The sequence below is a fragment of the Chelonoidis abingdonii genome, chromosome 9, assembly GCF_003597395.2.
Source record: "Chelonoidis abingdonii isolate Lonesome George chromosome 9, CheloAbing_2.0, whole genome shotgun sequence".
In the NCBI taxonomy this organism is placed as follows: Eukaryota; Metazoa; Chordata; order Testudines; family Testudinidae; genus Chelonoidis; species Chelonoidis abingdonii.
Window position 1 is genome coordinate 35,090,387 of NC_133777.1, and position 12,317 is coordinate 35,102,703.

The 12,317-nt window shown below is 43.1% G+C and overlaps 1 protein-coding gene across 3 annotated transcripts in view; it reads left to right on the forward strand.

Annotated features, from left to right (window-relative positions):
- CCNF (cyclin F) overlaps nucleotides 1–12,317 on the forward strand; it is a 24,287-nt gene continuing 11,970 nt past the window's right edge. The window contains exons 1-13 of one of the 3 annotated variants that reach the window (XM_032799331.2): nucleotides 1–248; nucleotides 4,178–4,332; nucleotides 4,823–4,929; nucleotides 5,755–5,822; nucleotides 6,342–6,535; nucleotides 7,113–7,166; nucleotides 7,873–7,977; nucleotides 8,468–8,545; nucleotides 9,019–9,170; nucleotides 9,725–9,889; nucleotides 10,739–10,862; nucleotides 11,348–11,528; nucleotides 11,987–12,074. In XM_032799331.2, coding sequence (XP_032655222.1) covers nucleotides 236–248; nucleotides 4,178–4,332; nucleotides 4,823–4,929; nucleotides 5,755–5,822; nucleotides 6,342–6,535; nucleotides 7,113–7,166; nucleotides 7,873–7,977; nucleotides 8,468–8,545; nucleotides 9,019–9,170; nucleotides 9,725–9,889; nucleotides 10,739–10,862; nucleotides 11,348–11,528; nucleotides 11,987–12,074 — 1,484 coding nt within the window. In that variant the 5' untranslated portion in view covers nucleotides 1–235. The other 2 variants (XM_032799329.2, XM_032799330.2) reach the window with 2 other exon arrangements.

Genomic DNA, 12,317 nt, shown 5'->3' on the forward strand with positions numbered 1-12,317 from the left:
TCCTGTGTGGAGCCTCACGCTCACTCTTTCCCTGACCCGCATTGATATCGGAGAGTGGGGGCTCAACGGATGGGGGCGGGTCCCAGTTGGAGTCCCGCCCCTCCCCCTCTTTCTCCGCCCCTGGCCCTGGGGCCGGGACCTGGGCTCATTTGGACCCGGCCGGCTCGCGGGCGCGGTGGTGGTTGGTGGCAGCTCGGCTCCCTGGGGACTCGCACCGCAGCGCGGAGGGGCAGGAATGAAAGTGGGCGGTGAGCGTCCTCCACGTCCCTGGGCGGGTTGGGGCCTCTATGGGGAGTTGGGGGTCCCTCTGTGTGGGGGGTGCCTCTGTGGTGAGTGTAGGGGGATGGGGCCTTGTGGGGCCCCGCACGGGGGGTGTCCCTCTGCGGTGGGGGGGTCCCTCTGCGGTGGAGGGGGGCGAGGGGCCCCGCAGGGGGAGTGAGGTCCCTCTGCGGTGGGGTCCTACAGGAGGTGGGTTGCCAGCCAGTGGTTAGGGGGCTCCAGCTCCTGTTTTGGCAGAACTCAATACTCGTGGGGTTTGGGGAGGGTTAAGGCCAGGGCGGGGGCTTTGTCGGCTCGGTTGTCTAATTTCTGGTGGGGATTCCTTGGGACGGGTAATGCTCCCTCTTTGCTGGATGATCCTCTAAGCCTCAGATGCTAAATGTTCAGACCTGACACATGAGGGCTGTGAAATGACTGAAATACCCCTGCCAGGATCCCCCCACATCAGATGTCTTCAACCCCTGGAACCTCCCCTTCCATTTTCCTCAGACGGTATCTGGCAGTGGCACCTCCTAATTTTTCTTTTTATTTCTCTCCCTGTGTTCAGAGGGTGTGTTTTAGATTTTATTTTTAAATTCCAAAGAGAGGGAGCCCCACTGGTTTAGGCGGGTGGATTTAAAAATCAACCGAGCCTATAGTGGGACAGGACCTGCCTGCAGGGGGAGGGGACTCACTCGGGGCTCCTGCATGGGCACCCAGGACATTAGAAAAGAGCTACCAGTCTTATCTTGGCCACTTCGGGTTTCTCATCAAGGCAGAGTGTTTAACATAAATTATAAAGTAAGGTTATAATTATTAAATAGAGGAGAGGCTGCAGACTTTTCAAGGAACAGATGAGATTTTTGCTTCAGAAAGGCAGAGTGTTTGAATGAATTAAATGTAAATTATTGAAATATACACTCTACAAAATTCCCTCATCAAAAGGAGAGATTTTAATAAAAATACTTCAAAAAATTAATTCAAAATGAGAGAGTTTTGATATTTCAGGCTGGTCACGGGACTAGAAATCAGGCTACAAGATTGCAGTTTACTGCTTTAAATAGAAGTCTCCTTTTATCAAGGTTTGATTTTTTGCCATGACAGTAAAATCTAAACTTGAAATATGACATCTAAGCAACCCCCCACTCTTTCATGTCCAAATATCATTCTAGTTTAATGTAATAATAGCTTATGTTTCTGGAGTTCCTTTTATCATACAGGATACCAAAATGCTTTACAAACTGCAGTATTCATTGCTAATTTAATATGACTTTCTCTGGGTTGGGGATAGCAGCTAACTGGCACATTTATGGAGGGAAAAGAGAGCATGTATGGCCTAAGCCGGCATGGGGACAATCTCCCCTACTTTTACAAAAGTACTATAAGGACTCGTGTTCAGAGCAGACAAAACTTGCTTTTTTATGGTCTGTTCATAGTAAATTGCTTGGCATTCTGCCTATTTAAGATCACCTAATGAATTTTTTTTGGCAAAAACTATAAATGGGTTTTTGGCAAAAACTATAAATGATTTTTAAATGACACTTTCTGCATTAATGGGACAGAATTTGAATACTTCGCCCAAGTTTAGTATGTTCTGGTTCTATGGGGTATGTAACACTAGCAGACCTGCTTCTAAAATACACTATCTTTGCTTGCCGAATGTACTTTGGAATGCTTCAGTTACATAATCAATACCTGAATTTAAAATAAGAGAAATGTAGCTTATGTACACAATGTAGATATGTTTGTAGTATATGGCGTCATTTTAAAGTATAGCCATCCTAATATAAATTCTGGGCTACTAGAGCTGTACTCTCTGCCATCTAGTCTTGCTTCAATTTCCTGGGCTGTTCAGTCAGTTTCAGTTCTGAATACAGGCTTAATTGGCATGCCAGTCTAGAGATGCAATGCCTCTTACATTGCAGTAGTTCTCTTGCTGAAATTGGAGGTAGGGGGGAAAGGAACACCTAAAGAATAATAGTCTGGTGATTTGTGCATGTCAAAATTGCCCTTAATTACATGGATATAGTCTTTTAGTCAAAGGTAACTAATAGGTAAGCCAAGAGCTATCGGGGGAGAATGGGGCATTGAGTTAGAATAGTAGCTCATTTCATTGTTGATCCTGGAAACTCCAAAGAATTAATAGGATGCATATTCATTATGGCATAAAAGGATATTCTAGGTGGCCCATTGCTTTTTTTGCCTACACGGATACCTGTACACTTGCACTGGGAAATACCCAGTTGTGGGGACTGTCTTTAGCTTAGCTGGTGCCCGTGGCCCTATAATTAAAAATGTTCAAGTCCCTGCAGCTGCTTGGCTTGTTTTCTTTATTTAATTTCATGTATGATTTCTTTGTGGTTTGGTACATTTGTTATATTACCTCTGACTTTTATTATTCTGTAAATTTACACTTATTTTAAAAAAAATTTTTAATACCATGGATTGGAAATTAACTATAGAACAGAAGACAAGGAAAATCATTAATTCCTGCAAGTGAAATATCACTGGGGTCCCTAGTGGGACCCATATTTTTCATGACTGATCTAAAAGAAAACCCAGCTAATTAGACTTCCCAGCTAAACTATCATTATATAAAAAGACTTACAAACTGGATTTGAAAAATACACCTGACATTGCCAAGCAGGAAATGTTCCATGGTGAGAACAGTAGCCCTAATCCATCAATTCGCAGAAAAGTGGGGGGATATGTGTTTTTTCTAGTCTTTATGGCTGCAAAGATAACTTTCCAAATGTGACACAGTGCAGAGCAAACAGACTGCTCCATCATTTGCTTTGTCTGCTGGTCAGAGCCCTATCAAGCAGCAGCAGAATGAAACTGGCAAGTCTCTGGTCCCTGCTGCTCTTCAGAGTGGGCGGCAGTGAAATTGACAAGATTCGTGTCGTTTTCACTCGGCTGCTGCTTGGCAAAGCTCTGAGCAGCAGCTAGGGCAGGTGCTGGGGCTGTTTGCTGGGGAGGAAAATCCAGAAAGAAAGCTGTATGATGGTGAGGGATCCCTGTCATGTAGTTCAGGGCTTAAGGTGAGAGAAATCCTTTTCCCTTCTAGCAGGTCAAGGTGTTTCAAATTTCTGACACCTGCTATTCAGACTGATGCAAAAGATGCAATTCCTAAGCAGAATCCAGGGCCAGCATCTCAGGAGAAATCCGAACACCTTGCCCTTCCCAGCAAGTGGGAGCACTACTGGGCTTCTCACTAGAGTATTGCCCCTGAATCTCTCTAGTGAGCCTTCTGTCTCTATCATTAGCTTTTGTCTCTGCCTCTAGTTAACTTAGTCCTTTGGCTAGCAGGTGCAGGGTGAACTTTCCTGTCCCTCCTTAGGAGGAGCAAGTAAGGGAACAGAATATATCTAGAACAGACACTAGTCTAAATATCACAAGGAACCAATGCATGAAGGAAGGACTTAAATCTCTGAAGATGGTATTTCAAGGAGCAGTGACAGGAGGCTATGGAAAGGGATAGGAAAATATTGACAGGAAAAAAAAATTAAGGCAACTGGCCACATCACTGATGTTATTCCAGCACATGAAATACTGCATGAATAGGAATCGCATATGGAGGAAGTTTGCACAATGGAGGATGTTGGGCTGAATGGCCCAAGTGATCTCTTCTGGCCCTGTCAATTTAACTATTTTTACTTTAGTCGGTTAGTGATCCCATTTTATACATGACTATGCAATTGATTTGCTATTGTATCAAAGCCTAGAATTCTTTTTACTTTCCATTTCATTGAAGAAACAACATAACTTGTCCTTCAGTAGAGCAGGCTCAGTAACATCAATCATTTTCACGTTAATATGTGGACCAGTATTCTTTACAGCTGTTGTCTTTTGTCCTGAAATTTCAATTTGATAGTGCTCTTTCACTAACTGAGATGTCTGGACTTTTTGTTCTTTCTAGTAATCCACTGTAGATGTTCCAGGTGTTTTTCTTTCCCTTCAAAACGAAGGGTAAGAAAACGGCCTCGAGTCCTGACATTACTGAGTCTCCCTGAAGACGTTCTGTTTCATGTTCTGAAAGGCCTTCCTGCTGAGGATATCCTCTCCATCCGAGCTGTGAGTCTGCTAACCCACTTCACCCCTGTAACGGGATGGGGTTTACCTCTGTCAGTGTGATGCCCTGGCTCCCAATGGCAGGACTGGACACGGGGAAGGCTGGATCCTCATGGCAGAGCAAATCTAACTACTGTATGTATTCTTTCAGTTTTCCTTCAGATCTCTGCCATCGTGGTAGCCGTTTTGTTGCTAAACCTATCAAGATTGAGGATTAGCAGCAGTATTTGAATGTTTTGTTTAAATTTTCCAGAGGGAGCTATCCTGACAAATCATTCTGACTGAACAGTTTGGTTCAGTTAAGGATGCTTATCTTATTTTCCAAAATTGACTTTTCTCTAATCTAATTAATGAATGTAAATAAAGTGGAACAATAGTTGTACAAAAATCTACCGGTGCCATGTTAATATGGCTATAACAGTAGACCACAAGAACGAGTTTTTGGTGGATCCCTATATGTTGTAATAATGTACTTCTGTATTTTTCCCCTTAGGTGCACTCGCATCTTAAATACCTTGTAGATAATCATGCTAGTGTTTGGGCATGTGCAAGTTTTCAAGAAGTATGGCCTTCTCTAAACAATCTGAAGATGTTTGAAAGGTAATGTATAGGAATCCAGGCATGGTCTATGCATTGGGGGGATTTTCAAGGTGCAGGGGAAAAGCTAGGTACCCATTTCCTATTAACTTTCCATGAGAGTTGGACAACTAACTGCCTTTGAAAATCTCCCCCTTAATGTGATTAGGAGCACACTTCAGATTGGAACTGTCTTGTTAAGTGGAACAGGAGGCCATAGTTATATTTGGAGTGTAAATGGATGCTGTGTCTACCAAGTGCTTTACAATCCCCTGATGGAATATATTGCTACTGCTTCTCCCTGATATTTATGTTTCAGTATAAATATGTAAGCCAGAAATGTGGACCGAAAGGCTGCACAATTGTATCTTTTAAAGTATTTTTAAGACTAATATTTGGACTCTTTCCATATTTCAAAATAGGGTGACCAGACAGCAAATGTGAAAAATCGGGACGGGGTTGTGGGTAACAGGAGCCTATATAAGAAAAAGACCAAAAAGTCAAGACTGTCCCTATAAAATCGGAACATCTGGGCACCCTATTTCAAAATAAGTTTAAAAACCTAAAGTTGCAAACAAACTACTTTGAAAGAATAAAGACACTGTATCTGAAAAAAATGTGTATGGGTGTTGGCAAAGGCAAAACATAAGAGCTGAATCTGTCTGGTGCCTGTGTAACCATCCTGTGTGCTTCAGAGGTGCAAGTTCTGAATTCTTCAGGTGCATTCTGGAGCTGTGGCCATCTAGTAGAAATGAACATGGAAGCAAGGTCTCCTGCTGCACTGGAATCTTCAAATGATTCAGATGCCCACAGATTAAATCTGAGTTACCTTTTTGTACTCTTATTTAGGGCTGCTGAAAGGGGTAACTTTGAAGCTGCTGTGAAGCTGGGCATAGCATACCTGTACAATGAAGGCTGTAAGTGTGAAAGCATGTGCTGTGGAGAAGATGGGAAATGATGGTGGAGGGTATAGTTCTATTTAAAAGAACAAAGAGATTTTTATAGTGAAGCCTGATCAATAAGCTTGGATTCTTTTTATTGGCCACGTGCCAATCTTTATCCCTACTATTTTATGGGTGTTTGGATTTTTTATGCCTGTGTAATAAGATTGTTTTCCCCTCTCATTTCTGAGAATGTGGCAAGGTCTCGCTAATGGATTCCACTCCTAGCTGAAATGTGGATGTGTCTAAATCACACAGTTAGCAGGTCTTGAAGTTAGGCTTTGGAAGTGTCTAGTCAAATTTGGTTGTCATTTTGCCTGTCAAAAGCTTCACACTGAATCAAGCAGAGGCACTATTCCAACCTTCTTCTGCAACCTGTTACCATTTCTTTGAAACCATCCTGCTAACTGTTATGCTGTGGCCTTATTAAAGTCCTGCCAGATATTATTGATTAGCTTTTGTTCCCTCTTTAAAGCATCCGTTTCACTTATTCAGTATCCATCTCCGATGAGGGTCGTGCAGAAGTGAATGGGTTAAAGGCATCTCATTTCTTCAGCCTGACGGAGCGTCTGAATGTCTGTGCAGCCCCCTTTATCTGGCTCTTTATTCGTCCCCCATGGTCCGTGAGCGGGAGCTGTTGTAAAGCTGTGGTCTATGAGAGCCTCAAAGCAGAATGTCAGTTACAGAAAGTAAGTGATGCTCTTTCTGTCAATGGCTTTAGGACAGGGCAGCACATCCAGGCAGGAGGGATAACTCAGTGGTTTGCGCAATGGTCTGCTAAATCCAGGGTTGTGAGCTCAATCCTTGAGGGGGTCATGTAGGAACCTGGGGCAAAAATCTGTCTAGGGATTGGTCCGGCTTTGAACAGGGGGTTGGACTAGATGACCTCCTGAGGTCCCTTCTAACCCTGATATTCTATTATCCACCAAGCAATTTGCACAATTACATTTCAGTTTCTCCAAGGAGTATCTTGTTCTCATGCCATTGATTTATAGCTCTTTAACCTTTGTTTAAAAATTAAAGTTAATACAGAGAAAAACTATATGTAGGAGAGGCACTGCTTGGTAGCTGTCAAAGGATTGTACTGTGTGTGTTCTGCCAGGTTAATTTCTATCTCAAAAGTGATGAAATATTGAGGGGGGAGGAGATGGGTGCTCCATGAAAGGCCATGGGCAAACAAAGCTCTAGCCTGGGACTATTTTGAAAGTCTCTCTCTCATTTTTTGGTTCTCTTTAATAATGTGCAGTTTTAAAACTCGTTTTTTAGGCTCAGAAAGGCTCTATTCTCCACTGCTTGGCTAAGGTTTTAAGTCTCTTTGAGGTGAGTAGTGTTCATTTCCCACTAATGGCTTTGGGAATTCTGAAGGTACAATTTTACAATGCAAATTTCCCCTGTGACTTTTCAAATGCTAGATGAGTTGAGTTGTGTTATTATCTTATGTGAGATCAAACCAATTGTTCTTAGTTTACCCCTGTGTGGAAAAAGTCTGTGATGGCCTTTTGTATTTAAAGGGAATGTGTCAATTTGAAATCTAATTAAGCTTCAGTGTGGATCAAATCCTAGGCCATGTTTTCTGCTGGAGTAAACTTGTGCAGCTCTGACTTCAATGGCAGTTTACATCAGCTGAGAATCTGCCTCCATGTTTTTTTAAAAATGAGTTGAAAGTAGTTCTAGCTACTAGGGCTGCTTGTTGTGTTTGCAGTATGGAAAGCCAGGTAACATACTTTTGAAACCTGTCACACTGGGTACCAAAGGAAGGGAAACGCTGGCCACCAGGAAGCCTAAATTGCTTTTGACTTCCTGAAGAAAGCTGCAAAGTAACTCCTAAGCCAGGATCTCCAAAGGACAGTGCCAGTGGTCCAGGAAACCATCTTGAACATTTGAAGGATGCTCCCGAGGGTAATGGATTGATTCTGTACTGTAGCTTTCAATCTGAGGATGTTCTGTACCACTCGGCGTCTCTGGGGTTTGTGTGCCCATCTGACTGGGTATGCACCATATATAACATTTGACCTTTTATTTTCAGGATGAAGAAAAAAGGAAAGAAGCCCTTGAAATGTTTGAAGAGTCTTCGAAGCAGGGTTGCCTAAATAGCTCCTACCTCCTCTGGGAAAGTAACAGAAGAGCGGCTGTGAGTACATTTTGGCTCTTAAAATGATCTTTTCACCTCTATTACAGTGGCACCAAGAGTCCCCAACCAAGAATATAGCTCTGTTGTGTTGAGTGCTGTATATACATCCAGCAACAGATAGCTTGCAGTCTAAATAGACAAAATGGATAAACGGTGACAGAGGAAGTAGTATCCCCATTTTACAGATTGGAAAAATAAACAGAGACTAAGTGACTTGCCCAAAGTCACACTGGAAGTCAGTGGCCCAACTGAGAATTGAACTCTCATCTCTTTAATCCCCGTCCAATTCCTTCAACCCAGGATCGTCTTTAAGAGAAAGAGACTGACTGTTGTGTGAGGATTTTCCCACAAACAGCAGAAGAGATAGGAGAAGTGATGCCTTTGGATAGTAGGAGTACTCCAGCCTTCACAAACATTGAACCAAATGGTTATTGCCCCTGGATAAAAGGGGCAGTGCCGCCTTAATGCTGTTCATATTCCTTTTCTCTAGATGTCAGATCCCGGCAGATACCTTCAGAGCCTCAGGAAACTAAGGGATTATGCAGCAAAGGGTTGCTGGGAAGCCCAGGTAAGACTTCTACTAGTGACACCAAGACATTGTTTTTTGCATGCCCCTGTCCATACTGGCATAGAAAGACATGGGAGTGTGCTTAAACGTGGATCCAGTGGCTGGCCATTAGGAACAGCAGCTAAAACTCTTCTCAGAAAACACTTAAATGTACTCTACTAAGTAAACTCTTCTGAAAATACTGCATTTGCACAAAGAAACCTGAGCAAAGGCTCATCTTTAGTAAGCAATCTTTAGCCTGAAGAGCCTGTCCCAAAATCCTGCACGTGTATTGTGTATCATAGTTCTGCCAGTTTTGAAAAATAACTGTTCTTAATGTCTCTGGGTGAGTCCCAAAAGCTAGGTTTCACTGTATTTTGAATGTGAAAATGACATGAACTGAAATCCTGGGAGAACTCAAATTTTGTTTCTCTGTCCAAATGGAGAATAGCTCACCTAATATGTACATTTCCCCTCTTGTCTGCCTGCTGTAGATATCTTTAGCCAAAGCTTGTGGGAATGGAAACCAGCTAGGATTAGAAGCAAAAGCCTCCAATGAGATGGTGTCTCAGCTCTTCCAGACTTCCCTTTCTGTCAGAAAGCAAAGCATCTTCACTGTGCAGAAGGGAATGAACGAAACAATGAGGTAAAGACAAACTCAGCAGCCAGGTCTTTGACAAAGAAGTGTGTCTATGACATGGCAGGAAAGGCTGCTACTGTTTCCTTGTGCTTGTTATAGTTCTGTCTGGGGTGAGATGTGACCTAAGTTCTTTGAAGAGTTATCATAGTTCTGGCACACAAGCAGTGAAGTCCAATGCAGAAAAGTTTGTACTTTATGAATGTCACTAATTGCATAGTGTCCCTGGATAGATCCAGAATGAAAGTGATGCTTATTTTGATAAGTTCATATTTTAAGATGTCTCTTACTTGCAATCTTATTAATTTGCCAGTCTGCCTAAAAAACACCTAGCATGGTCCATCAGCCCACAGTTTGACTCAAGTATCTGCCCTATTACCTAGATGCTACAGGACATTTCACTGAAGTCTTGTTTTGATGTTCAATATTTTGGTAGCTAGTACCTTTGGACAGGATAAAAGTCTTGATGTGTGTGGAGAATCTCTGGTGTTATAGCTGTCACTTAGCACAGGTCTGGATGGCTTCTTACCTAGGGGATCATTTGATTTTTATCTCTTATCTAGGTACATCCTGATTGACTGGCTGGTAGAAGTGGCCACCATGAAAGATTTTTCCAGCCTTTGTCTTCATATGACAGTGGGGTGCGTGGATCGGTACTTGAAGCTGAGACCTGTATCCCGGGCTCGGCTCCAGCTTTTGGGAATCGCATGCATGGTCATTTGTACACGGTGAGTTTTGATGACTGACATGCGTCAGTGGCACTGGTTATACAAACTCAGCATTTAGCTATTATATTCTGCTTTCTCCGCTGCACTAGTAACAGAGCTAGAACTGGCCTTCCTTGTCCCTTTACACAGTGAATGTTGCCCTTAATATTTCCAAATGAGGTACAAAGTGGTGATGCTGCCACCTGAACACTTATATAAATGTGCTGGAGGGGCTGGAGCTCTCCATACGTGAAGTGCTGTCTTCTGGGTAGAGTAGATCACTAGCATCAGAAATCCTACTAGGAAGCAGGTCAGCACTATCATTCTGATCAGCCCATCTGCCATAAGCAACTCAGAAAAGCAGATTTGTACCTATGTCTGTGTTCATGCAGTTTTAATAACAAGTCTTTGTGGCACAGAAGTATTGTGTTCCTGACCTAGTGTGTTATGTGGGACTAATTCCACTACTTCTGCTATTTCAAAGGCTTCAGGGTTTAAACAGAGATGCTGCCAAACAAGAGACTGAATTCCAGGCACAAGGAATAGGTCTGGTTATTGGTTCTGCAGCCTTTCTGTGGGAATTACACCTGTGAAAACCTGCTGCAGGATCTAGGCCTTCGAGTCAGTGATATGATAAAGATGCAGGCCCAGGTTAAAGGTGGCATGGACAGGGCATCGTCTTGTGGGAACACCTGACACTCTCAATATGACTCTACCTGGTATCTTCCTAAGCTGTACTAACTTCCCCTTCTCCTTGCCTGTGCAGGTGTCTCCATAGCACAGGATATCCATAGATATCTGCATGCAACCAAAACTCAGTGCATGTGGCTCTGCCTTGGGCCTGAGTGCTAACCATCTTTAATATTGCAGCTTCATCAGCAAAGAGATCTTGACAATACGGGAAGCTGTGTGGCTAACAGACAACACATACAAATATGAAGATCTAGTCCGGATGATGGGGGAGATCATCTCTGCCCTGGAAGGCAAGATAAGGGTAAGTTTGTGAAACCAGGGCATGGGATGCTTACCACCTTGGCTGTCCTTTGCTAAGTCATGGAGAGTTGCTATACTCAGTGGTGAGATGCAGATCCATCTGCTTCTCTGTAGACTAAGCATGTTGCTTTGGGTGTTTCTGGTTTCCTCTGAACCAGCATCCTTTGCTGCTGTGACAGGTGATTGGGTTCTTAAATTGAGTGAGATGTTTGAGGATTGTTTTATGTAATTCTGTAGCTGCAAGTACTTGATGCGATTGCACTGTACAAAGTTAAATTTAACCCCCTTGCAACCAAGTCCAGAGATTTCATGTATTCCTGCCTTATTGTCTGGGAAACATCTCGATACCACCAGCGTAATAAGAAGCCATCTTTTGTAATGAGCCTCCATGAAAAGAGATGGTCACTTGGCAACAGGTCCATTCTGTGTTTGGCAAAACTCTTGAAGCAATGGGCACCAAACTCTGTGTTCTCCCATATGCATTAGATTCCTACTATTGTGGATTACAAAGAAGTGCTACTGACTATAATTCCCCTGGAGAGAAGAACGCTTCACCTGTACAGCTTTATCTGTGAACTATCACTATTGAACACAGGTCTCTGTGTATATTCTCCTGCCAATCTGGCTGCTGCAGCTCTACTACTGGCTAAGATACTGCACAGGCAAGGTAAGAAACAGGCTGCTGCTAATCATTATTTCATAACTAGACCTGCAGGTTCTGCAATGTAGCACATTCATCCATGCTGTTCCTCTGGGTAGTAATCTTTCTGCTTTAGCACCAAGGTATCTACTTGTGCCAGCTTGCCTCAGTCATGTTAAAGATAACAAACACTTCACACAAGGATGGAGTGGGCTTGGCGCTTTTCCCCAGTAATTGCTTGAGTTTGACACAGCATTAGCATGAGACCTGGGTTTAAGAAATGCCCAAGGAATTTTTACTAGCAATCCTACCGACTGGATTACACAGCTAGGAATCTCTAGTTCTGGCACCTGCAGCTGTTGTTGGAGCCCAAAAATTGATTCTGAATTTTGGATGGATTATCTCCTGGCATGATTTTATGTAGGATCTGCTTTATTTCTGCAGTACAGAATTTTGGGTGCTAATGTATTTATTCCCTTCTCCAGCACATCCTTGGAACAGCCAGCTGTCTGAATGCACTGGATTCTCCCTTGAAGACCTGATACCCTGTGTGCTGAGCCTACACCAAAAATGGTATAACCTTCAGACCCTTTCTGACTAGTTCTAAGCGGTGTGGGGGGAGTGTTTGGCATCCAGCTGTTACAGATCCGCAGCATGAATCTTAATGAAGTTTTGCTAATTAGTTACTGTCTCAGAACTAAGGAGGTGATATTGGAGAGAATATGCCTCACTCCCCACAACACGGGAGAGGTTGAGAGAACTATTGCTGTTGCTCCAATTCAATACCAGCCCCAACGTTCTCTGAATAGTGCCTCT